Here is a 26125-nt window from a genome sequence, read left to right as displayed (position 1 = left end):
AAGAAAATTAACTCTATCCCAGCTGAAACCAGGACATCCTCTGTCATAGCCCTTTGCCAGGAATTACTCACTCTTCATATAGAGGAAAATAAAGTGCTCTAGTCCTTTGACCAAGTATATATTACATGCTTAGAAAGCTGTAAAAAGCATCAAAAAATAGTTCTGAATGGAAATTCTTAAACAGGTTACAAAACCTACAACTGGCATATCTCTTTTCCTTTTTGCCTTTTTTTCCATCCTAACGAACTGAGACCTGAACACTCCCCAGCTGCTTTCTTCAATCTGAGCCCCACTCTTAATTCCTTAAGAATCTTAAGTCAGACTTGATTTATAACATTTTTTTCTGTCTCACAGTCCCCAAAATATTCTCATTTTGAATGAATAATCACACGTTAGCAGTCATGCAGTACTGGCAAAACTGGGTCAGATTGTGGGATTTGTGCTTTCTCTCGCTAATACATTAGAAAGCAAAATGATCTTTAGCAGTCTGGGTGATCTGCAGGTAATATGTTCTCTAGTTCAGCTCAAGAGGTAGATGTGCTGCAGTCACTCAGTTAGGTTTTGTGTGTGAAGGAAAACACATTCCTGCTGTGGGCTACAACCTATTTCAGAAATGCCTTAATCCAGTGGTAGCTAAAGAAGCAGTATTTTTTATAAAGGCTTCCATAAGATTGCTATGTAAGGCTTTTCTCTCCTGTGTACGCATGGTGGTTTCTATTTCTTTTTTATTAGAAAGGGTTGCATATACTCTTCAGATGGTTTTTTTTTAAATACTGAGTCCTTAGGTACCAGTACAGTTGGTATAGTCAATACTTTAAACAGCTGTTTGGCAAGAAAAACCTTAGACTAACCTACATTATGGTAAAATCACAGCTGTGAACAGTGATTTCTAGGTTCTGGTATCTACTAGTACAGATTCTACCAAGCAGCCTAGAAAGAGGCTCCGCGTTAATCCATGAGATGTTTTGGAACTAGGAGGACTTGATCAACCCCAGATCACGCCTTCACTTTTGTAGCATTTTGTTGTAACTCAGTTAGGAAAACTCAATTTACCTTTGGTGTAATGAATCGCAGCTGCAGCCTGAAACAGCAGGTGAGCATTCAGCAAGCACAGTTTTGTATCTCACTGAAAGGCTTCAGTATAGGACAGTGGATTTAAAAACATTTCTACAAAAGTACCTGTTTCAGTGCAATTTGAACGCTTCACATCGGAAGCAGTAACACAATGTTACAGTGCAGAAAGGCGATCAGTAGGAGCAGGTAGTCCTCCCCTGCCTGGCGAGGAATGGTTGGATGCTGCCAGGGCTCTGTGGGGGTCCGCAACTCCCCGGGGCCTGGGAAACATCGGGGGCTCCCCAGGGACAGCAGGGCAGGACCTTGCAGCCAGAGCCCACCACACAACACCAGCCAGGGAGCAGGGCAGGACGGGGGGCAGTCCCAGCCCCGGGCATTGGGCCTCTCCCTGGGGACCGGGACAGGCTGAGATCAGTGCCCACAGGGCCTTGACAATTGTCTGGGTAATTATTAGCAGTTTTAATGTCTATTAACATTTTTTTTCTCCCCACATAAATTGCCTGGCTGGAAAATAAATATGGTCTTCCCATCACATGAAAGGGAAAAATCACTGAGATTGGTTTAGGATTTACAGCTGAGGACACTTGATGGTTGTATCTTTCAGCCAAGGTGGGCTCAGTAAGGAGAGAACTTTTTTTGTAAAACACAGCTTTCTCCAGTGACAATCTACTTGCAAGAATGCTGCTACTGCAGTTTGCTGCTGAGCTGTGCAATAGGCAGATACCTGCAGCACATCTCCAATTGCATGCAAATTATTGTACGGTCCCCTTTTCTAAACCTATTGTTTCTGTGCCAGAGCTTTGCTGCTGTGATTAGAGATTAATGGAACAACATGTTTAGTATCAGTTCATGGCTTGCTGGTTGACTAGGTGAACTGCCTTTGAACTGAGCTTGCTTTCTTTTGGTTTTGGGTGTTTTTTTGTTGTTGTTGCTGTTCTTGCTATTGGTAATTGTGAGGAGCTTGATGCTCTCACTCATTAGTCTGCGGTTATCTTTGCCTTTGTCCTCACTGCAACTTAATCTGTTGTGAGCTGCCCTCATGCTTATGGTTCAGTTACTTTTACCACTGCTTAGCATGGCATTTTATCACTTGGACAAAGAAACCACTCATTTCCCCATCATGATGTTAGTCGCTAAAGTATCCTTGTGCTTTCTGGCATTCAGGCTGAATAACAGGCTTTCTGACATTAACTAATGTTTCTATGCCAGGCTTCTTATTCTTCCAGTTTCCAATAAACAGGCTGTAATAATTTCTCACTTTTTGGAATCAAGGTCAAGAGTCTCAATCCCATCCGTCCCTACTTTGAGCTGTCTTGGAATAACACAATATGGTAGCCTAGTACTGCTTAGAGCTGATACTGTCCTTGCCTGCCTTGCTTTGAATGGCAGTCTCAAGTGTGTCTTCATCAATAGCTTTAACTTTCATATGCTTTGTAGGTATCATTCTGTTGTGTCATGCAGTTGACAGAAGTGACAAAGATGGTCACTAGATGTGGGCACTTCAGTGCTTGAAGTTGCTCATAGTGTAGTGTACAAAGACGAAAACTTTCTGCTTGACATTACTGGGGGGGGGGGGGGGTGGTTAAATTATGATTTGGATTTGGCAAAGATTTGAAACTGGTAGATATCCAGGTGCTCTGAAGCTAACCCTTTCCCTCTTGCAAAATGCAAGTCTTGATCTTTTATGACCAAAAGTGATCACATTTCAAATAAATGCATTTTATATGAGGACATGATACTTCATCCATCGAATGCCTTTGTTATTCACTGGGAAGGAGTGACACTCACTGGCCAGAATATATAGTGCCATAAATTAAGTGAATTTAAAAGGTCCTTTGAATGGTTTTAATGTGTGTTTTGGAAATCGAAAAAGAGAGAGAGAGACTCTCAACACATAAATACAGGATGGAAGCAAGAATTAGCTGGAAGTTACAAAACTTGCAGGTTTTGTATTAGCAGCCTTTGGACAGTACTGGGTCCTTTAGTAAATAAATGGCACCAATTGTCCTCCCTTACACGTCCTTATGCACATACGTCTTGGCACTTTGCATCACCTTCTTCTCGATTTTTTTGTAAACTTCTTTTTTCTGAGGTTTACAAATTTGGTTACTTTTTCTGAGGCCTAATAGGAGCTGTGGTGGAAGATGTAGTGATAATATCTGCAGGGTATGTAAGAATATCCGGTTCTTCTCTTTGCTTAACTTAGAGTGGAACAGGAGAAAAGGTGTAAAGTGTGCTATCGTCCTCAGTATCCTGATAGACAATATTTAGAATGTGAGTTACCCCTGGCTTTTTATTTATTACTATTGAGGACAGTAAACGAAGACAAAGGGATTTTGAAAGGAAGTAACTGAAATGGCAGGGATCTGGAAGAAATTAAGGGGCTGTACTCAGAGGAAGCTTCCCATACCTTTATACATGCATTTTGCCTAGAAATAAGATCTGTAACAATGGTAGGAGTGGAACACCAGTCTCATAAAAAAAGATGAGAACTGACAGACTGACTAGTTTCAAGAAGTGCATGGTAAATTTATGCTCGAGTTGTTTGATGTGGTTATTTCAGGGACCAGCAAAGTTCCTGTGTTCCCATGACTATTGACTGGAGGATAGTCTGAGCTTCGAGAGATACAAGTTCTGTATGCTTCTGACACTGTCCTGATGTACGGACAAGTCTGTTCACCTCTTCATGTCTTTCTGCATTTACCCATCACTGGGATTGCTAATTGGAAGTAAAAGCAGTCTGTATAAAGAAGCTGCCTGATGGAGCACAGCATCCATCCGAGTGGGGTACTCAGTGCTTGTGAGGGCTTCTGCGTACTAATGTACTCCTCTCATTAGATGTAAGAAGAAAGGGAGAATCTTATAACCCTGGTTACCTTACTTTTTTATCTGTATTTTCTTTACATGGAAAGCAGTGCTACTGTGTTAAGGAAAGGCTAAAGATTTACATATTCCTATGCCTAAACTCTTCTAGTGTTGGACACTGGCAATACACTTATGCTGTAAACTCCTTATCAGCTTGCGCTTTTCCATTTGACGAAACACTGGTTTGTGTTTCAGTGTCTCTTCTCTTTTTTTTAATCACTTTCCAGTGTTACTGCCCACGGGAAGAAAGTGGGACTTCTGCCCCCTCTGCTGGCTGGCTTATCTGTGGCCAGTGTAGCGGCTCAGTAAAGCAGTGTTACCAGTTTTATTATGGCTGGGACAGATCTGTACCCCCTATAATATACCACCATTTTCAAAGAGATAAACATTTGGGGCTGGAAGTAAAACTGCTGAGTAATATGCTCGGCAGCTTGTGTATGTTGAAGTGAAAGAAGTAGCAGGATTGGGTGATGGGCTGTGTAACTAGTAAATCATGAGAACGTGCTAAGATCTGTCCCGTGCTAAAAGTGCTGTTAGTGTGACTAAGATGTGTTATCTGCATCTCTTCTCCCTTTCAGCCTTATTTTTTCTAAAGAAATTTTAGCCCCGGGTATTTGCCATTAATGAAGAACTAGAAATCATCAAGATGCCCACCACGAATACATTTTTTCTGTGTTAACACCATCAGAAGCAGTGAAACAGCTTCCTGAATATGAGAGACTTGGAGAAATCAGATTTTAATTTTCAGTAAGCATGATAAACATGCTTCCCCATTGGCTCCTTCTCTCCTTTACTCCTGGCAGCACAGGTTTGGCTTGTTCTTTTACACAGTGCTGCTGAATCTTAGGCCTTTACCAGCTGGCTCTCAGCTAAGACAAGGCCAATGCAGGGTATACGCAGGAACAGACTTCAGGAGAACCAGACAGTGGCTAGGCATCAGGAGAGGTTTACTAAATGCATCCAGAAGATTGTTGCCCTTGAGGGGTTAGGTAGGAACCTCAAAATGTTTGCTTCTTTAGGTGTTTTGGTCTCCTTTGAGCAGTTCTCAGAAAAAACACTGGATTGTAATAATCATCAGCATTCTGTCTAATTCCTTGTGAGTTATGATTTACAAAGCTGGAAAGAATGGCATTTATTATTGCTTCCTGTTTCCTGTAGCATGCATGGTGGAATTGCATGGTGATTTTCAAGGGTTCAGTTTCTGAATCTCTAAGTTTTGCCAATCAAATAATTTAGACTGGTTAGTCCTTTACTTCTGTAGAACCCCCAAACTTATATGATAAGCATTAGTTCTATTTTCTTTTTAGTTATCATCTTACAATATTATGGTACCACACTTACCTGAGAGCATCTGAAAATCTACTTTACAGTAAATACCTGAAACAAAATACATAGCAGCGGATAGCCGTTCTTATCCTGGCAGAGCTCACAGTTCAGAGTAAACAGAGAGGAGCCATTATCTTTGCAAGCTCATCACCAGAAGAATTTTAAAAATAGACCTGTCTAGATGATCTTTTTCTCTTCCATTTCACAGTACTGATTTACAAAAACCCCACAGCCTTAATTGTTTCTGTATTAACTAAAATTACACATGAAATGCCTGGGCTGCCAGTGTAACAGTCTGGAAATGGCTTCAGTGAGATCACTGGTGACATCAGGAGACCATTATGATTTCATGCGTGTCTTGGTCCCCACCCTGAGGGGAGGGACATACCTGGTTCTACCCCAAGTGAGGTTGTGGGGTGCAGGTTGCCCCACTATGGAAGGGCAGGGAGCTGATGGGCTGAGGGCTGCTTTCCTTGGGACTGTTCCTGTGGGCCATATTTCTTGCCAGAGAGAAAGGCTGCTCCTGCATCATGGGAAGTGCTCTTGGCCTTCCCATGCAGGTCATGTGCTAAAGGCCCGGCCCCATCCTGGGGACCCTCTAAGAGAGTTCCTCCCTGCTGTTGCTGCCTGTAGGCACTGGGGAGCCCAAACTGGGGCCCAGCGCTCCCAGCAGTCTCACTAGTGCTGAGCAGAGGAGAGGGCTTACTTCCCTCAACCTGCTGGCCGTGCTTGAAAGCCCTTGGAAATGTTGAAATATTAACTGTAAACATGCGAACTTAGCTGCTTGATATTGTTGACCTGAAGACTCATTCATATTCTTTTGTCTGCAAAAGTGTGTAAATTTTCTTCATGTAATGTATGATTATCTAGCTTTATTAAAAAGGGTCATATGCTGAATTTGGTGTCTATGTTGGTTTCAAGAAAAAAAAAACATAAAAAAAGATGGGGATTTTATCTTTTTTCTTTTTAAACCTAACCTTTCTGGCAAGAAGTTTGTTTGCTTCAGTTTCTCTTGCATCATGCTTTCCCTTTGACTTTAGATATTAAGCAGGATTTTTTTATATCTTCAAATCCAATTTTAGGCTTGAACAAAGTCAGCTGTTGCCTGTGTGGCAGCTGAGAAACAACTGTCTCTCTTTGCCTGTGCTAGCACTTATATGCAGTTGACTTGCAGTGTGTGAAGGACTGGACCAAGCATACCAGTTATGTGAATGAGAATTGTTTTCAGTGTTCATTATCCTCTGTTCAGTTTTTCTGGGGGTCCTGAGGCAGTCTAGAAATCTGAAGCATTCCTACAAGAGGAAGAGGAAAGCTGAAGGGTCCTTGTGTGCCCGTTGATATTAGCATTCTCCAGTTTACCCTGGTTCTAGTCGTGGTTTCAATGTGCTGCATAGAGAATATTGGCTCAGTCTACCCTCCATCTGAGACAAACATATATTCTGGGTGCTTCTGTACACAAGTAGTTCTTTGCAAGTGCTAAACCTGAATCTATGTTTATTGTGGTTTAGCCCCAGCCAGCAACTAAGCACCATGCAGCCGCTCACTCACTCCCCTTACCCTGATGGGATGGGGGAGAGAATCGGAGGAGTAAGAGTGAGAAAAAGTCCTGGGTTGAGATAAGAACAGTTTAATCATTGAAATAAAGTAAAATAGTAATGATAATAGTAACAATATAATAATAATAATAATATACGAAGCAAGTGATGCACAATGCAATTGCTCACCACCCGCCAACCGATACCCAGACAGTTCCCGAGCAGCGATTGCTGCTCCCCGGCCAGCTCCCCCCCAGTTTATATACTGAGCATGACATCATATGGTATGGAATAGCCCTTTGGTCAGCTTGGATCAGCTGTCCTGGCTGTGCTCCCTCCCAGCTTCTTGTGCACCTGGCAGAGCATGGGAAGCTGAAAAGTCCTTGACTAGCATAAGCAGTACTCAGCAACAACTAAAACATCAGCATGTTATCAACATTCTTCTCCTACCAAATCCAAAACACAGCACTATGCCTGCTACTAGAAAGAAAATTAACTCTATCCCAGCTGAAACCAGGACAATGTTGTAGGTAGCTTTGTCTACAGTCTTGCACCAGTCCCTGTCTCTTGAACAGACCTTGGATCTATGCTACAGTCGTGTCCCTTGCTGTTCTTGCCTGGGCTTCTTGAATGGGCGCTGAGCCTGCCTCCCTACCTCACCTTGTGTGACAAATCACTGAAGAGCGGATGGAGCTGGTTGCTCTCAGCACCTCAGCCCTCCTTAGGCATTGCAAATCTGCATCCTGGTGAGTTAGGGGATGGCCTCGCCTGTGCTGTTGTCACCCTTGATGCCTGACTTTAATGGAGCAGCCTCACTCTCACTGCTCCCTGACAGTCAATTCATTCATTAGGAAGCATAAAATATTGGTTACCTTAATGCCTATGGTAACTTTTAGCTTTTTATTAGTACAAGGTGAATCCCATTTGGAATTCAAAACTGGCACCATTTTATTTCGGCTACTAAAAATTTAGTGTTAATGGATACTGTATGTAAATAATTACTCGGTAGGATTATAGTGACTTCTAAGTAGTGAATTTGGCCCTAAGAGCATCCTTCATTTCTTGTATATGCTGTACCTGTTCGAGATACAGTGTTCTTGTCTTCGGGGCTTGGATGTGAAGAACTAATTCATCTCTTATTTCTGTGGACAGAAGTTTTAGTCCCTAGTGTTTATTGTGATCGTTTGTAGAATGAATGCAGGAAAGCTCCTCAACCTGAGCTACTATGCTATCAGGAAGTTCGGGGATAAATCTGTCTTTCTCTCTCTACTTACTGGAGCAAAAAACGTTCACAGAGGAGTTGATCCAGTGGTAATTAAACAGAACCTGGCCCCAGACGGTTGGGGCTTCCCATTTTCAGAGTCAGCATTGCCCAAGCCGTGCAGCACCGTGCCAAGCCCAGCAACTGCCCCAGTTACACGGGGTGGCCGGGGCCACCCTGGCTGCCGGGGGCTGGGCGCGGGGGTCTCTTGGTGCAGCTCAGAGGACGGGGCTCTGCTTTCCACACAGAGGGGGCTGCGCATGGGGCAGTCCTCAGGCATGTTCCAACTTCTTCCTGTCCCTTCAGCGTGCTGGTGCCCCCCACCCGTGTCGACTTCCCCCAGCCCATACACGTTAGTGCTTCTTCAGCTGCCTTGTAAAGCAGGGGGGCCCAGAACCTACCTTTTACTCATGTTAATGAACTTTCTATGCACATTTAAATATTAATTGTTCATTAGCTCTTATTAAAGCATGTTTTACACATTATATACCCATGCTTTTTCGGATATATATGTTATACATAATTTTTCTGCGTATGTATATATATATATGCTATATATACACAGAAATATATACTCTGTAGTGTGTATATAGATATAAAGTGCATCTATGAGTAAATAAGTAGCATATTATCATGGAATCATAGAATGCTTTGGGTTGGAAGGGACCTTTAGAGGCCATCTAGCCCAACCCCCCTGCAGTGAGCAGGGACAGCTTTAACCAGATCAGGTTGCTCAGAGCCCCGTCCAGCCTGACCTGGAATGTTTCCAGGGATGGGGTCTCCACTACCTCTCTGGGCAACCTGTTCCAGTGCTTCACCACCCTCACCGTAAAAAATTTCTTTCTTATACCCAGTCTAAATCTATTCTTCTTTAGTTTATATCCGTTATTCCTTGCCCTGTCACAACAGGCCTTGAAGTTTATTATGCCTGTTTGTATACTCCTTTACATCTGTGTTTATACACATACTTGAATTTATTTTCTGTATTCCGTATTTTGTATTCTTGTATCGGGTTCCGGTGCCCAGGCGCCGGCAGGGGTGGCTGCAGGGGCAGGCTCTGTGAAGAGCGCGCAGGCTGGCCCGTGCCGGACACAGCCGGTTCCAGCCGGCTCCAGCCGCCCACCACGGGGCACGGCTGAGCCCCGCCGCCACGCGTGGGGTGCCTCTGGGAAAGCACCTTTAGGGAAGGCAGAAAAAACACTGTAGGCTGTGAGGCGAGAGGGAATAAAACACGTGTGAGAAACAGCCCTGCAAGCACCGAGGCGAGAGGAGCAGCGGGGGGCGGAGGTGGTCCAGGTGCCAGGGCAGAAATAATTCCCCCGCAGCCCCGGGAGAGACCACGCTGGAGCAGGATTTTCCTGAAGGACTGGCAGGCCGTGGAAGGACCCACAGTGGAGCAGGGGAGCAGTGTGAGGAGGAGGAAGGAGGGGCAGAGACAAAGTGTTATGGACAGGCCACAGCCCCCCATTCCCCATCCTCCCGCGCCGCTCAGGGCCTGAGTGAGGGCGGAAGGTAGAGGAGCTGGGAATGAAGGAGAAGAGTTGAGCCTGGAAAAGGAAGGCGGGGGGGAGATGGTTTAGTTTTCTTTGTTTCTCACTGTCCAAATCTATTTTAACTGCCAATAATTTAAATTAATTTTCCCCAAGTTGGAATTTAAATTAATTTTCCCCAAGTTGGATCTGTTTTGCCCATGACAGTAACTGGTGAGTGATCTCCCCATGCTTATCTTGACCTACAAACGTTTTCATCTTATTTTCTCCCCTTGCTCTGTCAAGGAGGGGGAGTCAGAGAGCAGCTGGGTGGGCATCTGGCAGCCAGCCAAGGTCAGCCCACCACAATTCTATAGTCTCTGTATTATGTATATCTATTCCTATATATAGAAACCTAGGTATATACAAATTTTTTTTTTTTTTTTTTTTTTTTTTTTATGTGAGCACTTCCTGGTCCAAAGGAAATGAGCAGTCATTCAGAGGGTGGTCTGAGATCGTGTGGGTATGGTGGCTTCAAAAAGATGGCAACCATCGAATCACAGAGAAGTATGAAAACATGTGGGGTAGGACATAAAAAGTGTGGGTCTATGTGTATATCATAGGCAGGAGCGTCCCACTGATGCCTTTCTGATGTAGACAGGAAGGGGCAAGTGGTCCTATCAGCCAGTCACAGGGCAGTCTGTGAAAAAGTGGTGTACGGTGTTTTAGAAAATGGCAAGCCCTGGGGGCAGAAATAGGTGAAAGAAACAGATGAGGTGACTGGAAAATGTACAGCACTTTGGGGCAAGTGGGACACATGGTGGGCAGTAGGGGCAGGGCTTCCCCTGCCATGAGGGTGGTGGCACCTGTCCATGCTCATGCTGGGTCAGGGTTGTCCTCATGCTGCTTTTGCCCTCCGCCAAGCTCCCTCTGGTCTGTCACCTCTGTTCTGTAGCCTGGGGCCCCATCTGTGTGCACCACCCTGGTAGTCCAGCGGAAGTGAATCATCACTGCCCTTCACATGCTGGCAGGGCTACAAGGGATGCAGCCCAGGATATGGGCAGTCTTCAGCCACTGTGGGTTTGGGCCTGCCCCATACTATGTGCAGGACTTGACATTTGCTCATGTTGAGTTTCATGAGGTTCCTATAGGCTTGGTCCTTAGCCTGTCCAGGCACCTTTAACCAGTGGCTCTGCCCTCAGGTTTATTGACTGAACCCCTGGTTTGGTGTCATGTGTGGACTCGGCGAGGTGCATTTCATCTCTTCTGGAACACTGATAAAAATGTTGACCAGGGCAAGTCCCTGGATAGACGCCTGAGGAATTTGTCGTGTCACTGGTCTCTAGGTTGAACATGAATTTTCCCTCTTTCTGATAAGCTCTTCCTCCTATGTTTTTCATGTAAAAGCTACCAAAAGCACACTAAGTGTAGTTAGTGTGTTTATTTCTGTTTGCTGAAATCTCACAATTTTAATAGTACAGCCACCAGAGCTGTTAGTCTGTCATTTGCTTTGAAGTTCTTGAACTAGCCTTGTCACTAGTGTTTGTCTTCTTCAGAAGGGTTCCCCATTGGAAAAATGTCTTGTCACATGCAGGACTGTTAAGGTTTTAATTGCTGGTTTGGGAGTTTAAGAGTTTAGATACAGCCTCTTGGCATGGAATCGGAGGAAATGACAGCTGGAAGAGCTGGCACACAAAAGGGAATGTTTCTGGCTGTTAGTAGGAGAAATTTCAGTTTTCTTACTTTTCTCTTGTTTTCTGCTCGACCTTAAGAAGTGGTAAAAACTGTAGTGCAAACAGAAGTCTGTCTTTCTGGTGTGTCCATCAGAGTTCTTCATACATCATTTATTTTCACCAGTTGTTTAAATGTTTAACATATTAACCAATGGTAGAAAGGTGGCCAAGACATTGTATGCATCAAAGTAATGGGTATTATGCCAGCATTTAAGCATTTAAACAACTAGGATTCAATTGCACATTTTGTTTTCCAGTTCTTGTGACTTTTCAGTTTTGCTTTTTAAACTATTTTTGGGGGCAGGAGTATATATTTTGAGAATTCTGAATTTTTTTCTTGATCTGACTGGTGATACTAAAAGTACTGTGGTAGTAGCTGTTTCTTCTGTATATATGTATGTTTTATGGAATGCGTTTAATGGAACATTTTTCTTTGAAGTTACTATTTCTCACTCCAGTCATATGTCTAATTCTACTTTAATTAATGCCTCATCAATTATGATACCTTTCTACTGCAGCACATAAGTTATATAGCAATCAGTGAAACATGAAACATTCACTATGACAAGTTTCTGTGGGAAATTGTACTTGATAATGTGAGTTTTACCTATTGATTTAACCGTGTTCAGCCTTCCTGTCATTTTTATTCCATGTTTCTTAAAAGTTACTGAATGCAAAATGATATTCACTAAAGTGGGAAAAATTAACTGATTAAACACAAAGTACTTGTGATGAAAAAAGTTGCATGAATAAGAGTTGCATCTAAAACTAGATCCAGATTTACATTTCAACTTGATGAGTCACTAAACACTGTTTTCTTTTTACAGATTTCTCTTGGTGCTGATTTGTTTAATATTCAGTGTATTATCTACTATCGAGCATTATTCTGAATTTGCCACTGGAACCCTTTTCTGGATGGTAAGTGAGCTTTTTTGGGAAAGACTTTAATCAGTTTGACTAAATCTAAATTGCTTTAGGTGAACAAGGGAGATAACTGTTAAAAATCGTTATGCAAACCATGCTACCAGGACATTTAAAATAGTACCTGCTTTCATTAAAGGAAGGTCATAGTTTAATGGGGATGATTATTTTCTAGATCTGTCAACTATGAGGGTACTTGATAGATTAACATTTTCTGTATACTTACTTTTCATAAGGTATGAAACTGTACCCTGTACCTGTTATAGAGGACAACTGGTGTTCATCAGTCTTATGCAGTGCGGAACAGGGTATTCTACAGGCAGGAATGTATTTTTAAAACATATCTCTTCTAAGTATTATGGTAAAAATTGGCCAAGAACCATGCTTTTCAGAAAGTATCTGAATCTTGGGGGTAAGTGATTTCTGTCAGACTAGTTTGCCAGTAGGAAGGAAGAGCTTCTATCACGCTTCTATGCATCAGTGATTTGGCTTTGAAGTTGGTGCTTGTTATCTATTGTGGCTGTTAGCAATCCACTAAGGTGTCGAGTTCTTGAGCATACATTAGGTTTTGTACTTGGTATTTTGCAAAAGCATAAAGACATTGTGGTGCTTATCTAATATCCTTTTCTTGCTATTAGGATCTTAAGTAGTAATTCAGACAACAGGTGTGATACGAAAATCTGCTCACTTGGAGATATACAGAGGTTGCTTATTGTTTTCACAGTAGCCAGGGAACGCTGGACTGAGTGTCTAATTTACAGATGAAATGTACGTGAACTGTGTTACCAGTCCTGAGCTAGTAAGTCTCTTAAAAATGTGAAATCACATCCAGAAACCATCTATAAACTGTTGTAACATACATACAATAGTTTTAAGTGTTAATTTGAAGTAGGTAGGAAATAAATGTACAAATAATTTACATGAGGACTCTAAACAATGTTCCTCCCCTGTTCTCCCCTGCCCCTCTTCACCTGCAGAAAGTTAAGAATAGAGATGAAATATCCTTGATAAAAATAGAGTAAATCCCTTTTAAACAGTTGCTCACAATATCTGTATTTTAGCCACTCAAATCATAGAATCACCAAATGCTTTGGGTTGGAAGGGACCTTTAGAGGTCATCCAGCCCAACCCCCCTGCAGTGAACAGGGACAGCTTTAACTAGATCAGGTTGCTCAGAGCCCCGTCCAACCTGACCTGGAATGTTTCTAGGGATGGGGCCTCTACCACCCCTCTGGGCAACCTGTTCCAGTGCTTCACCACCCTCATTGTAAAAAATTTCTTCCTTATACCCAGTCTAAATCTATTCTTCTTTAGTTTAAATCCATTATTCTTTGTCCTGTCACAACAGGCTTTGCTAAAAAGATTGCCCCCATCCTTCCTATAGGCCCCCTTTAAGTACTGAAAGGCCACAATAAGATGTCCCTGCAGCCTTCTCTTCTCCAGGCTGAACAACCCCAACTCTCTCAGCCTGTTTGTGGCCCTCCTCTGGACCCACTCCAACAGGTCCATGTCCTTCTTGTGCTGAGGGCCCCAGAGCTGGACGCAGTACTCCAGGTGGGGTCTCACCAGAGCAGAGTAGAGGGGCGGAATATCCTCCGTTGACCTGCTGGTCACGCTTCTTTTGATGCAGCCCAGGATACAGTTGGCTTTCTGGGCTGCAAGCGCACATTGTTGTCTCATGTCCAGCTTTTCATCCACCAGCACCCCCAAGTCCTTCTCTGCAGGGCTGCTCTCAATCCCTTCATCCCCCAGCCTGTATTGATATTGGGGGTTGCCCCGTCCCAGGTGCAGGACCTTGTGCTTGGCCTTGTTGAACCTCATGAGGTTCACACAGGCCCACCTCTCCAGCTTGTCCAGGTCCCTTTGGATGACATCTCATCCTTCTGGCACGTCAAATCCTCTGATCTCAATGTGTGATAATCTCAGTATTCTTGTAATTTATTTTTGCTAAGTAGTAACTTCTAATGTGATGGATTTTGGTTTTCCATCTGGTTTGGAAATAATCAGTTACTTATTTGTTTCCTTATGGCTTAGACTACATTAGTATATGCAGCTTTTGCATGCAATTGACTAAGCCATCATTAGGATCCCTGAGTTATTTTGGAATTTTGATTAATCTTAATCCTGTAACAAATGTTGCTTGGCCTTTAAGCCATGTTCAGTGTCAAACAAAGTGCAGTCTTCTGCCAATCATATGTAGTCTTCTCATACTTACTGAAAGATGTAGAGTGATTATAGGTCAGTGTAACCACCACTGAAAACAGTAATACTGGCAAGTATTCAATGCTTAGCTGATTGTTTTTGTGTAGATGGTATGTGCATGTGCAGACACATATTTTTGGACAAAATAAACCTAGATGAAGACAGATGTGTGGTTCACATAGTGCCCACATAGCATTGCTAGCTATTTTTAAGTGATGTTATCGTCTAACTAATGAATCATGCATAGTCAGTGGCAGCGCTGAAACAATTTCTTGGCCACCTTGTGTTACAACCTTACCCTGGAGGATACCTCTCTTGAGTTTATTTTCCTCCCTGCTGTTTCCTTAGCTTCCTTCCTAGAAACAGCCAGCACAGAGGTGAGCTGTTCTGCTGGCTATTGTAGATTCACTTCCCTAGAAAGCATTTGTCTTAAAATTGTGAGTCTTAGAGTTTGCTCTGACATAAATTCACTTCAATTACAGCACTTGAAAGACTGCTTTTAGAGCTAATTAAATGAGTTCTTTTTCATAGAGTTGTGAGGTTTCTTGTTTCTAGTAGCTAAGTAGTTAGACTCCTGCTTGGAGCACTTCTCCCCACCTTTACCTGAAGGAATTTCAAAGTGCATCTCCCATTTTACCCAGGAGTGCGCTAACCCCATAGAAGCCTGGAGATCATTGCTTTCTTTACTCTGTAGTAGGTCATTACTCTGATCTACTTCATACCATAGCTGAACATGACTGTTACATGAACATGACTGTTCATGTAACCAGAGACAGTTTCTCTCACCAAAATATGAAAACACATGCCTATGTATTCTGCCTTCCATGCCACTCTGCTGTCTTGAAAGTGTTTGAGAACAGAGGAGACTGCCAGTATGGTGAGAAACAAAATTGGACCAAAGCATCTACTGGATCAAGTTCAAAATGAAATTGATTTGTTTCTCTCCTGATTGAAGGAACCTGTAATTCTTTGTATAGCCCTGTTAGTGTGTCAGTAGCAAATAAATACTAGTATGTGATGCTTGTGGTATTTTCTCACTTGTGGAAAAACTGCTTTTCTTTACATTGAGGTAGATTAACAGTTGGGAAGGATCAACTTCAAGATTCTAATGTTGAAAGGTGGTAAGGCCTGACAAGAAGGACAGCATTTGATACTTGTAGACACTTAAATGTTTTTGTGTTTTCTTAGAGAGGGTGAGATGTTGTGCCAAATACAATTTTGGATAATATGTGTCACTGGAGTAGATATGGCACATTAGTAACAGATGTAACTGCAGATGTGTCCTAAGCCACTAAAGTCTTACATTTTAAAGACTTAATTTTTTAATGTTCTTAATACATCTGGGTGGTGTAAGATAATTTCTTGTCAAGTGTGAAACATATCATGATTCGGAGAAGCTATGTGAATATACCAAAGGGAAAAAATATCATATCAAGAAGGCCCTCCAAAGGAGTATTTGTAGTTTGAATGGAAAAAGGGGACTGGAACTTAAAGTAAAAAAAGCCCCAAACCCTTACTCTCCTCCCCCTGCCCCCCAAGCATGTGTTTTCAAGTCTCTGAAAATTCAAGTGAATTCTGGAGGGAAAAAATATGACTCTTCGGCCCTGCATTTGAATGTTAAGGCCAATCTGTCATCTTTGAGACTATTGAAGATGTTGCATAACCACAGCTTTTGATACAGGCTGATGCTATGCCTCCCCAAATGCTGTAAATTGCTCTATTTGATGTCCTTGCTTGGGCTTAAAGGAGACTTCTGTTCTTTGCATTTATGAAGAAAAGACAACATGTAAATCTCCATCTGATCATCATTGCAGTAAAATTGATTTACTTCCATGGTAGTAGGACTGGTGAAATTACTTGTCTTGAAATTGCAAATGTTGTCATTTGAAGGACGTTTTTGTTTTCATACTACCAAATATTTTGTGTATTCACTGCCAGTCTTGGGAGGGTTTTTGCCGTCTCTGTGTCAGATAATCTAATTTAATTTTTCTGTATGGATACATTGTATGATCTTTGTTAATTCCTGGTTGTTTTTTTTTTTTTTCTCTTCTGACTATTTAGCAAGCCAGCAAATGAGAGAAGTGACAGTGGCATTGGCACAATGAATCATGCTGATAAACACCAACAGAATAGATAGTGAAGAACATAATTCCTCCTGAATTTTTTATACTTGCAGAGAGAAGCTTAGAGTTTCAAATAGTGTTTAAAATGGATCAAAAGACTTCTAGGTAGAACAACAACGTACATGTTATTCCACAATACACAAAGCTTAAATGCACTTTCAGGGTTTTTTTTATTCAGATTGCTACATGTAGTGCGGTATGAAAAGGAATCTCTAGTTTCCTCCACTTTCCTTGGTCCTGGATCTGTACTGCTGGGAGCTTTTTCACTTGTCTATCCATCAGTATTTAGGATCTGCTGCATGAGAAAGTTCTTGTACAATGTCTGGGGAAACAAGCACAATGGGACAGGCCACAGTTGTGAGTAAAGTGTTTGCAAGACTTAAGGCAACACTACATTACCATCTGCCTTCTGAACTTGCACTGCCTGCCCTTCTCTTCAGCTCCTGCAGATGTTGGAATTTTCCAAGCAGGAAGGGCAAATAGGATTTTCCAAAATAACTGTGGTCACTCTAGTTACAGATTGCATAATGGGAGGGAATAGCATCTCCACTTGTCATAGTATGCAAATGCTGGATCTCACAGAACTCTGGAAACATGTGCCTTGGTGATTTCTTCTTTTCCTATAGTCATAGAATAATTTGGGTTGGAAGGGACCTTAGGAGGTCTCTAGTCCAACCTCCTGCTCCAAACAGGGTCGGTGATGAGATCAGACCAGGTTGCTCAGGACATTATCCCATGGAGTCTTGAAAAACTCCCAGGATGGAGATTGCGTAGCCTTTCAGGGCACCCTGTTCCAATGCCTGACCGTACCTCATATGAAGAAGGTTTTCCTTATATCCAGTCTGAACCGCCCTTGTTTCGGTATTTGTTTGTTGTCTTTCGTCCTTCTGCCATGGTCTGTTTTCTTTCATCTTCCCTGAGTTGTTTAAAGAAGACTTTGTCTGCCTACTTATTCTGCTCGTGTGGTCTGTGGCAAACTTCCATGATGATGTTACCTTTAGTGGCCTATTGTCCGATCATGATTTGGTGCACTAAGTGCTTAATACCTGCCTTCTGGAAGAAGTCTGTCATGCCTCTTTTAAGTCCCCTGTCTGATGTCCCTGTGCATTTTCTCCACTATGTGTTGGTTTTGGCTGGGATAGAGTTAATTTTCTTCATAGAAGCTAGTATGAGGCTATGTTTTGGATTTGTGCAAAAACCAGTGTTGATAATACAGGGATGTTTAGTTATTGCTGAGCAGTGCTTACACAGACTCAAGGCCTTTTCTGCTTCTCAGCCCACCCCACCCACGAGTAGGCTGGGGTGCACAAGGAGCTGGGAGGGGACACAGCTGGGACAGCTGACCCCAACTGACCAAAGGGGAGATTCCATACCATATGACCTCATGATCAGCATATAAAGCTGGGGGAAGAAGAAGGAAGGGGGGATGTTTGGAGTGATGGTGTCTGTCTTCCCAAGTAACCATTATGCGTGATGGAGCCCTGCTTTCCTGGGGATGGCTGAACACCTGCCCGCTGATGGGAAGTAGTGAATGAATTCCTTGTTTTGCTTTGCTTGTGTGTGCGGCTTTTGCTTTGCTTATTAAACTGTCTTTATCTCAACCCACGAGTTTTCTCACTTTTACTCTTCTGATTCGCTCCCCTGTCCCACCGGGGGACAGTGTGTGGTGCTTAGTTGCTGTCTGGGGTTAAACCATGACAAGTATCTCATGCCCTAAATATTGGAGCAGGTACTCTTTTTAAGAAATCTTCCATTTTGATCACCAGAACAAATTGGCAAAACTGAGCAGCATACTGAGCCAAAAGAGCAGTGTGAGGGATGACTATGGGCAGTTCTGCAATTTGGACTGCTGAAAAGAGAGAACTTATTTGACTGTATACTAAAAACAAGTTTCTGAAATAATCCTGAATAACCTGAGATACAGCCTCACAAACTATCATGCCATGCCTGAGTACCAGAACATGCGTAATCAGGGTGTATGGTATGTTTTAAGAGTAACAATTTGAAGGTAAGGGAGGGAATGTGGCTTTCTTGCCTTTTTGTGGACCACATGGTAAAGCCTGTTCCCAAATGGTTTAAAATTCCTTTTAAAAAATGGATTAATACTTTTGGTAAAAACAGTGAAGAAAAAAAACATTAAATAGCTATCTTCCCCTCCCCCCTTGCCCCCAACCACACACACTTAATTACTCTCCAGACACTTTTGGCACTTACGGAGATATTTGTCAGGGTTCACTTGCCTTTTTAATAGCTTCATCCAAATACAAGTCAAGAACAGTGATTATGGGATTTCCTACAGTCAATTCTTAATCTTGAGTCAACACTGTTCACTTTCTGTCTTTGATAGAATTGACTCCTAATTATTACTTCTGTTTATCCGCTACCTTCCCAGTGGTTTTCATAAGTGCTCCTTAAATACCATGTGACTGAGTGCAGAATGAGTTTGTGATTCCTGTCTGATCTGCAGAGCTGCATCCGCATGCGCTTTTCTGACAGGAACCTGGCTCTTGAAAAGTGTTCATCTTGAAGAAGGCAAAACCTGACAGCTGTATTTTTGTTCCATCATTGTTACCTATTGCTTGTTATTCTTTTTTTAATGTAAAATTCTTTCACAATGCATATTCTGAGAAATTAAGAGAACAGGCAGAGTATTATTTCTTTTTAATTGGAAACCCTACCTGCTTGAAGTAATTTCACACTTCAGTTCTTCACTGATATATTTACAGATGGTTTGGTATAAATAATTAAAAGAAGAAAAAGTTAGTCTTTAAGTACTAGAGTTGGTTTTAATCTACTTGTTCTTAAATATATACGCTTTTATCATTACCTTGGATTTTTGTCACGGGTCAACTCTATTTCCATTGACCATATTGCCCAGAGTTCTAACCATTTTACTTCTTTTTGCTTTGAAATTTTCCCTGTGAGTTCAACAGATCAGTCAAATTAATGCTGATTGCTTATGATGTCTTTCATTACAAAAATTCTGCTTGCTTAACTGTTCTTTGTGACTTGTAATATTTGTAACTTGCATGTAAGTCTTCCTTTTATACTCCTTGTTCTAAGAATGATCCTCTAAAATCTTATTTACTGTAGTGTTTAAAGTTATGCTTCTTCAGCCACTTTCTTCTCTGCGAGGTCATCAAACTTACATAGACATGTCTGCTTCCTGATGTATAAAGCTTTCTTTCAGGTGTGTGTGCATATTATACAACAAATTTATATATTTTCACTAGTTAGTATTGTTGGTGGTTGTTCAAAGCAAAGAATGTCTTGAGCTATTCTTGAAGAGTTGTATTAGCACAGACTTTTTGCATGACCATAGGCAAACCTTGAAGTTGTCCGAGTCCAAGATCACAGTAGCTAAGTGACTGAGGTTAAAAATGAAAAACAGTGTTTAGGAGTATTTTTACTTAAAGTTCCCCTGGAAATTATTGGGTTTATTTAAAAAATTTATGCCAGAAAAGGAAAAAATACTACATTTTCAGCAAACCCTGCATATGCTTATGTCCATCTATTTTTTTCACGCTTCCTTCATTGTGTTACTTTTAGGTAACATTTTTTCCTTCCACTTTGTCCCAGAGTTTAATTCTGTAATATATACAGTTATAAATTTATCTTACTCTAAGATGATTGCATTGAAAAATTATTTTTAAAATGTTGCCAAAGCCTCTAGTATAGGCTTTTGCCTATACAGCAGGAGGCTGTCATGTTTTCTTAATGATCTAGTAGTTTGTGTGTCAGTTTTGATTTGTAAATGGCATCTAGACCGTTAAGGATATGGCATTAGAAAATAAACTATAAAATGGGCCAGGTGTAATTTCTCCTTTGAGGATTGATCTGATTGTTTTCATTGTTAGAGGTCATATATTTTTCCACCAGGAGAGGTCACCGTGGTAGTTTACAAAAGACAAATTTTTATTTTTATTGCAAAAGACCTTGCAAAAAGAGAGTTTCTTAGCTCGTGGGAGTAATTTCACTAATTGTGCTGTTCTAAAAACAAGAACAAAATATTATTTTTATCATACACATGATGTTTTTGCACACTAAGAGTAACAGAACACACTAAATCATCAATTTGTATAATGACAGTGGTGTAGGTGACAGGGAAATTTTTCACTGTTTTAATACCTTCACGTTAATGACTTTTTAAATTTAAGAATACCAAGAGTGTTCTTGACTTTGAGAAAATAGAATGTTTTTGCTATAAAGCATATTGATTCAACTTTTAAAATTTAATTTCTACATGTATGCCATGATGTATTTAATGTTGTGCTCATTGCAATTGGAATGAAGGAAGGATAGGAAATATTGTTTACCTTACTGCGCTTTCCAATTCAGAGCACATAATCCAGACATGAAATCACTGCAACATTTTCAGGCTAAGTGGTAATGGCAAAACTGTGTAAGAATTGATATATTGGATTGGCCCAAAAGCTTAGTTATTTCAGCATTATATCTCTGATAGTGATCTATATTCAATGCAAAAAAGGAAGTCTTTCTTACAAAACTATTATATATTAAAATAGGTAAAGCGCTTCCGAGTCTTTTGTTTTGCTTTCACCAGGGGTCACTAGATTCTAGTCACACTCTCCGGATGCGTGGTTTCCTACTGTAGTTTTCTCAAGCTTATGGGATAATCTTTAAAAGGCATGTGTTGTCCTAGAAGCTTTCTGCAGCAGAGCCACAAACAAGGTGGATAGTCTTAGTGTTTCAGCTGGGATCACCTTCCCTGTTTCAGCAGGGCTGGATCCTAGATTCCAGTGTTTTTTCTAGATGAGCTCAGCTCCTGTCGTACCTCTTCCTTTGGGAGACAGACTTTACACATCTGCTTTCCTCTGACGTGTTTCTTTGCTGGAAAAAGCAACAGCGTATCTTCCAAACACATTAACACCTGTAGTTATAGCGGTACAGTACTAGAGGGTACACAATACCCTTAAAGACTGTGTTTTCAGCGTCCTCACTTGTGGTCTCTATTGTAGGCCCTCACTGCCCTCTCACATCGCTCGGTTGCTAGCAATCCTCATATAGTGACTATGTTTAGCATGTAGCTTTTAGTAACATTCCTCTGTTTGCACATCCTGTTGGAGAAAAGGCTGAGATGTAAGATTAGGAGCTCCCACATCAGCTGCTGCATAAGCTTTTCAGGAGAGAGGCTCATGCAGTGGCTGTATTTAGGAGTCAGGGCTTAAGGGGAGGATCTCACAAAATGAGTTCTAGGCTGCAGATGGGTCACATTGTTCTGTGTCTTTCCTTAAGTCACTGCTTGGTTTTGGCTTTATATAATGACTTCTTTTGTATCATATGCCATGAACACATCCTCCTGCTGTATATATAAGCTAGGCTTCTCAGAGTACTAAGAGTGTACTTACTCTTACTCTACTTACTCTAACTTCAGGGTACCAAGTGATAGTTGGCTTACTTAAGCCAGCTGAGGCATGTGTGTATTTAATTGCTCTGTTTCTGAACTGGACCTCGGGATGGCTTTTCTTTTTTGAAAGTAGTGAGTTGATGACACCGTTGTCTACAGTGGAGGAGCACTCCCGTTCCTTTATTTTTGTCTCTGCTTCTGTCCCTTCTCCTACTTAAGCTATGCTGTTAGCAGAGTAGAAACAAGGCTGCATGGCATATAAGCTTAATTTAGTCTTTTCTATGATTTATGGTGAAGTGTGTGTATTCTAATAGGTTTGAGGGCATTTTCTCCACCCCATCAAAGCAATCAGTGTTAGAAAGTAAAAATGGTGGAATTTTTCTCCATTTCCTGCTTTTGTGCCAATTTATAACTCTAAATCTGTGCTTTGCCACATGGCATTAGCACTTATGGCCTTCTCCAGATCTGTTTAATAAAGTGATAGGTTGATAGTCTAATACACGAAGTTCACAGGCACTCTTTCTGCTGGCCTCACCAGATCATTTCTTGCAGATGATAATGGATTTCTTACAGATTACGGCATGCAGAGTAGGTCCCTTAATATTTAGTGGCTTTTTGTGATATTTGGGTAATGTATATTGCCTGTGGAACAGTAGGTGTTAATGAGGTGTTCAGTCCCTTAAAGGCAGAGGTAAACTGCATCAGTAGAAAAATACACTATTTCTTTTATACTATGGGAGAGTCAGACTATGTTAGTGTAGAATATATCTGAATAAAAATAACCACATGACTCAAAAGCTTTTGCTCTATTCTTTTATTCCCTGCAAACATGTGAGAGAGAAAACAAGAGGGAGAATTGCTGTTTCTTTCTGAGCATCTTGTGGGTCTGTGGGAAGATGAAAAAATAGATCAGGAATTATTACAATATAAAACATTATTAACATAGATATGGAATATTGTTTCATACATTAAACATATTAGGAAAAACACTGAGTCCACAAGTCTTTCAACATAAGCTTAAGTTGTTTGTTAAGTGATCTTGCTGAGTTGCCATAGTCTTCTTTCTGGAATCAAATGTAACTATCAAGCTTCTCAATGTGAATTATAATACAATTGTGGGTTATATTACCTTGAGGGTTGCCCTAATGCAGTACAGAACATGTTGTGTTGGATGATTGCTGTGTGCTTTTCAGCTATCTAAAATAGAAATCATTGTGCAGTAAGTATGGCTGAGATGAATTAGCAAAAGGCCAACTCGTAATGCTCTTAGCCAAATTTTACTCGCTTCTTACTCTAGCTCTATAGAGTTTTCTGTGCAAAGTGGTTTCAGAATGTGGCCCAAGAGACTAGAGAAACATTTCTTACTTGGGAGTGAGAGGAAGGTGGAGAGGTACATGCAGGATTTTTCCAATTCCTCTCCTTGAAATTTTGAGACCCTCCCAAATCAAAAGGTTAAGAAACGTGGATATGATTATTTACAATTCCGAAGTGGATATTCACATTGGATAGATTCCACTCCAGCAGCAAAGCTAAACCCTTCCCCTCCTACCAGGGGTGGTCCCTTCAGGTCAGGCTGCAAGACATGCTCTTGGGGAACTGGAAGGCTCCTGTGGGGTACTAGTGCCTCTATAGAGAAACTAACTTCTTGAATCTTCTTGATTCACTATTTGTGTTTGCCTTAGTGGTATCTTTCTGAATTAAGCAATTCTAGAAAAAAGTCCTGCTCAAAAATAATGGAGACTGTAGTTAATTTTCTTTGTAGAAAAATTGTTGCCTGCCTAAATAGAATTAAAAAGGAAATCGTCCTCCCCAATGCACCCAACTGACTTGAATGGTAGTTGTCACAGGGAATGTGACTAGAGCACCATGTGCTTCCCTCATTAGTGTACAACTTCATTCTGTACAGGAAATAGCAGATGTTGATAAACTGAAAGGTAAAGATACTCCTGGTATGAAGTCAGCAAATTCAGCATATTTATCAGGTGTGCATGGAAACGTTTTTTAAAGAAATGTTAAACAAATCCATTTGTATCCAAACAACAGACTTTTAAACATTAAGTGCATTGGTTTCATCTAAGAGATGTTAAGTCTGAGTAAGTTAATGATACTATATGACACTTAGCAGCGTTTGGCATCTTTTCTTCCATATATTGGATATTATATTTTCACATATGATGTCTGTCATCTTTATAAGAGCAAGCATGATGGTAGGAAATAAGTGTGTTCAGTATCAGTAGGTTTTCAGAGCATTTGAGTAACTATTAAGCTAAACAGGTCACTAAAATGACATTTTCAACTCTAAGGACTGGAAAACCTTGAAGACAGGTTATCAGATTAAATTTTGGACATAAGTACACGTGTGCAAACATTTGGACTATTAAACCTTTATGCCTGCTTCTGAGGCTTCATTGTTTCGAGCTGCCATTCCTTGATTGAATCTTCGTGAGCACACACTATTCATTTAGCCATCCCACTTCCTCCTTTTACCCGAGCACCTAAATATTCCAATAAAAAAAGTGAAGAGAGCCTTGTGTGTGCTCTCCACCTAAAACACAGCTGCAGCTGAGAAAATACTCGTCTTTTTCATGTGTGCACTTTAATCACTCCAGCCGAACTCCTTCCCTTCTCCTGCTTCCCCCGTGCAGTTATCCATAACCATACTGGAACATATTGTAAATTCCAGGCTGTATATTTCATTTACACACGCTTCTGTATAAAATGTTGATTTTCTGTGTTAGTGTGAGCGTTTTTTTATTTGGTCATCAATTACATTCTTGGGTAAAAGTTGATGGCTTTTCCACAAGAGTTTCTTATTTGACTGATTGAATTAGATATGGATGGAAGTTATTTGCATACATATTTCCCTTTAAGCCTATTTTTTCATATTTTTAATAAAATTAATAAAATGGAGTTATACTAAGAATAGCATAAACATGATTATATATTATGATTTATTTTGTGGGGAAAAAAGAAGGACTTATGCAGTGGCTAGACTTAAGAAAAAAAATAGAGATTAAATGATTTTAAAGGCTTCTACCTGACTGGGCAAAGAATATTACAGGTGTGTGTTTAGGGTTTTTTTTTCCCCAGATAACAGGGACAAGCACAGAATAATGGAATGCTGCTACTGACTTAAGCAGAGATTTTAGATAGTACAAGTCCAGTTTAAAATCTGTAATTATATTATATGACAGTTCTTTACAGTGGATAGGCAGTTACTGCATGTTAAGTGTTTTCCCTAGTATTACTGTGGCAATTTGAATTGCCAAGAGTATCCTTTACCACTCACAAAACAGGAAAGGACTAACATGTGAATGTGAAGAATCTGGTCTGTACTGTTGTTTCCTTACTCTGTGCTCCGCTTCCTGAAGATAATTCGAGTTGCAACACTGCCTAAAGACCCTCCCCACTGGTACCTTTGTCAATACAGTGTGGCTGTGCCTCTGGAGCAGGTTCAGGGCCCAGACAAAGGATGCTGCTCTGTGTTTTTTCATACCTGTCTTGTGATCCTTCAATGGGTCATGGCAAATATCCTGACAGTTTATGGCAGCTGTTCTGTTCAAAGGATATGCAGCCTTGTTTTCCCTTTCTTTCCTCACAGGAGTTCAGAGAAGGGTTGCTGAGAAAAATGGAAGGCTGACACTCAAAGCTGATTGCTAGATAAAGTAGCCAAGGGTATTTATTAGCTCTATTTTGATTAAGCCTGATATGGCTCTTATTTTTTTTTTTGATGTAATGGTTTGTTCCTACTTGTTATTTATGATTTTGACTTCATTAGAGGAGTTCATCCCTGGCTTTTTGTTGATGCCAAATGGTTTTCCAGGTTTATGAAATCTGCTGAGACTCCTCCATCATGTATTTCTTCCTTCACCACTTGCAGGAGAAGGGGAAAAATACTGCTGGGAGCCTAAATAAAAAAGTCTTGCAGGATCCTTGTGAGTATAACCCCATTTTGAAAGCAAGGGTTCCGGAAAATTTCAGAAAGCTGGGGAAAGGTCTCAGACTGACACACAGATGGATGTCAATCATCAGGAGCATATTTGGCATACTCTTTAATTTGCAGATTTTTTTTCAGATTTTTTCTGGTTCATGTTTTGTCCACAACTCTTCACCATCTTTTATTGCCATTTCAGTGAGAACAAGTATTTTTCTGACTTTCCATAAAATTGCTGGGTTTTTTTCTTCTTTACCAGAAGGTAAATGTGAGGCAATAAATTTAAGGTTCTGAAAAGTGTTCATGTGTATAGG

At 41.0% G+C, this 26125-nt stretch overlaps 1 protein-coding gene across 1 annotated transcript in view; it reads left to right on the top strand.

The window, feature by feature from the left end:
• Positions 1-26125, top strand: part of LOC104026622 (potassium voltage-gated channel subfamily KQT member 1) — a 518395-nt gene that overhangs the window by 17544 nt on the left and 474726 nt on the right. The window contains exon 2 of the mRNA XM_075718092.1: positions 12091-12181. Coding sequence (XP_075574207.1) covers positions 12091-12181 — 91 coding nt within the window. The remainder of the gene's footprint in view (positions 1-12090; positions 12182-26125) is intronic.

Source organism: Pelecanus crispus, chromosome 1, assembly GCF_030463565.1.
Source record: "Pelecanus crispus isolate bPelCri1 chromosome 1, bPelCri1.pri, whole genome shotgun sequence".
NCBI classification, from domain to species: domain Eukaryota; kingdom Metazoa; phylum Chordata; class Aves; order Pelecaniformes; family Pelecanidae; genus Pelecanus; species Pelecanus crispus.
Note: the sequence above shows the minus strand (reverse complement) of the source record. Positions and strands in the feature narration are given on the sequence as shown.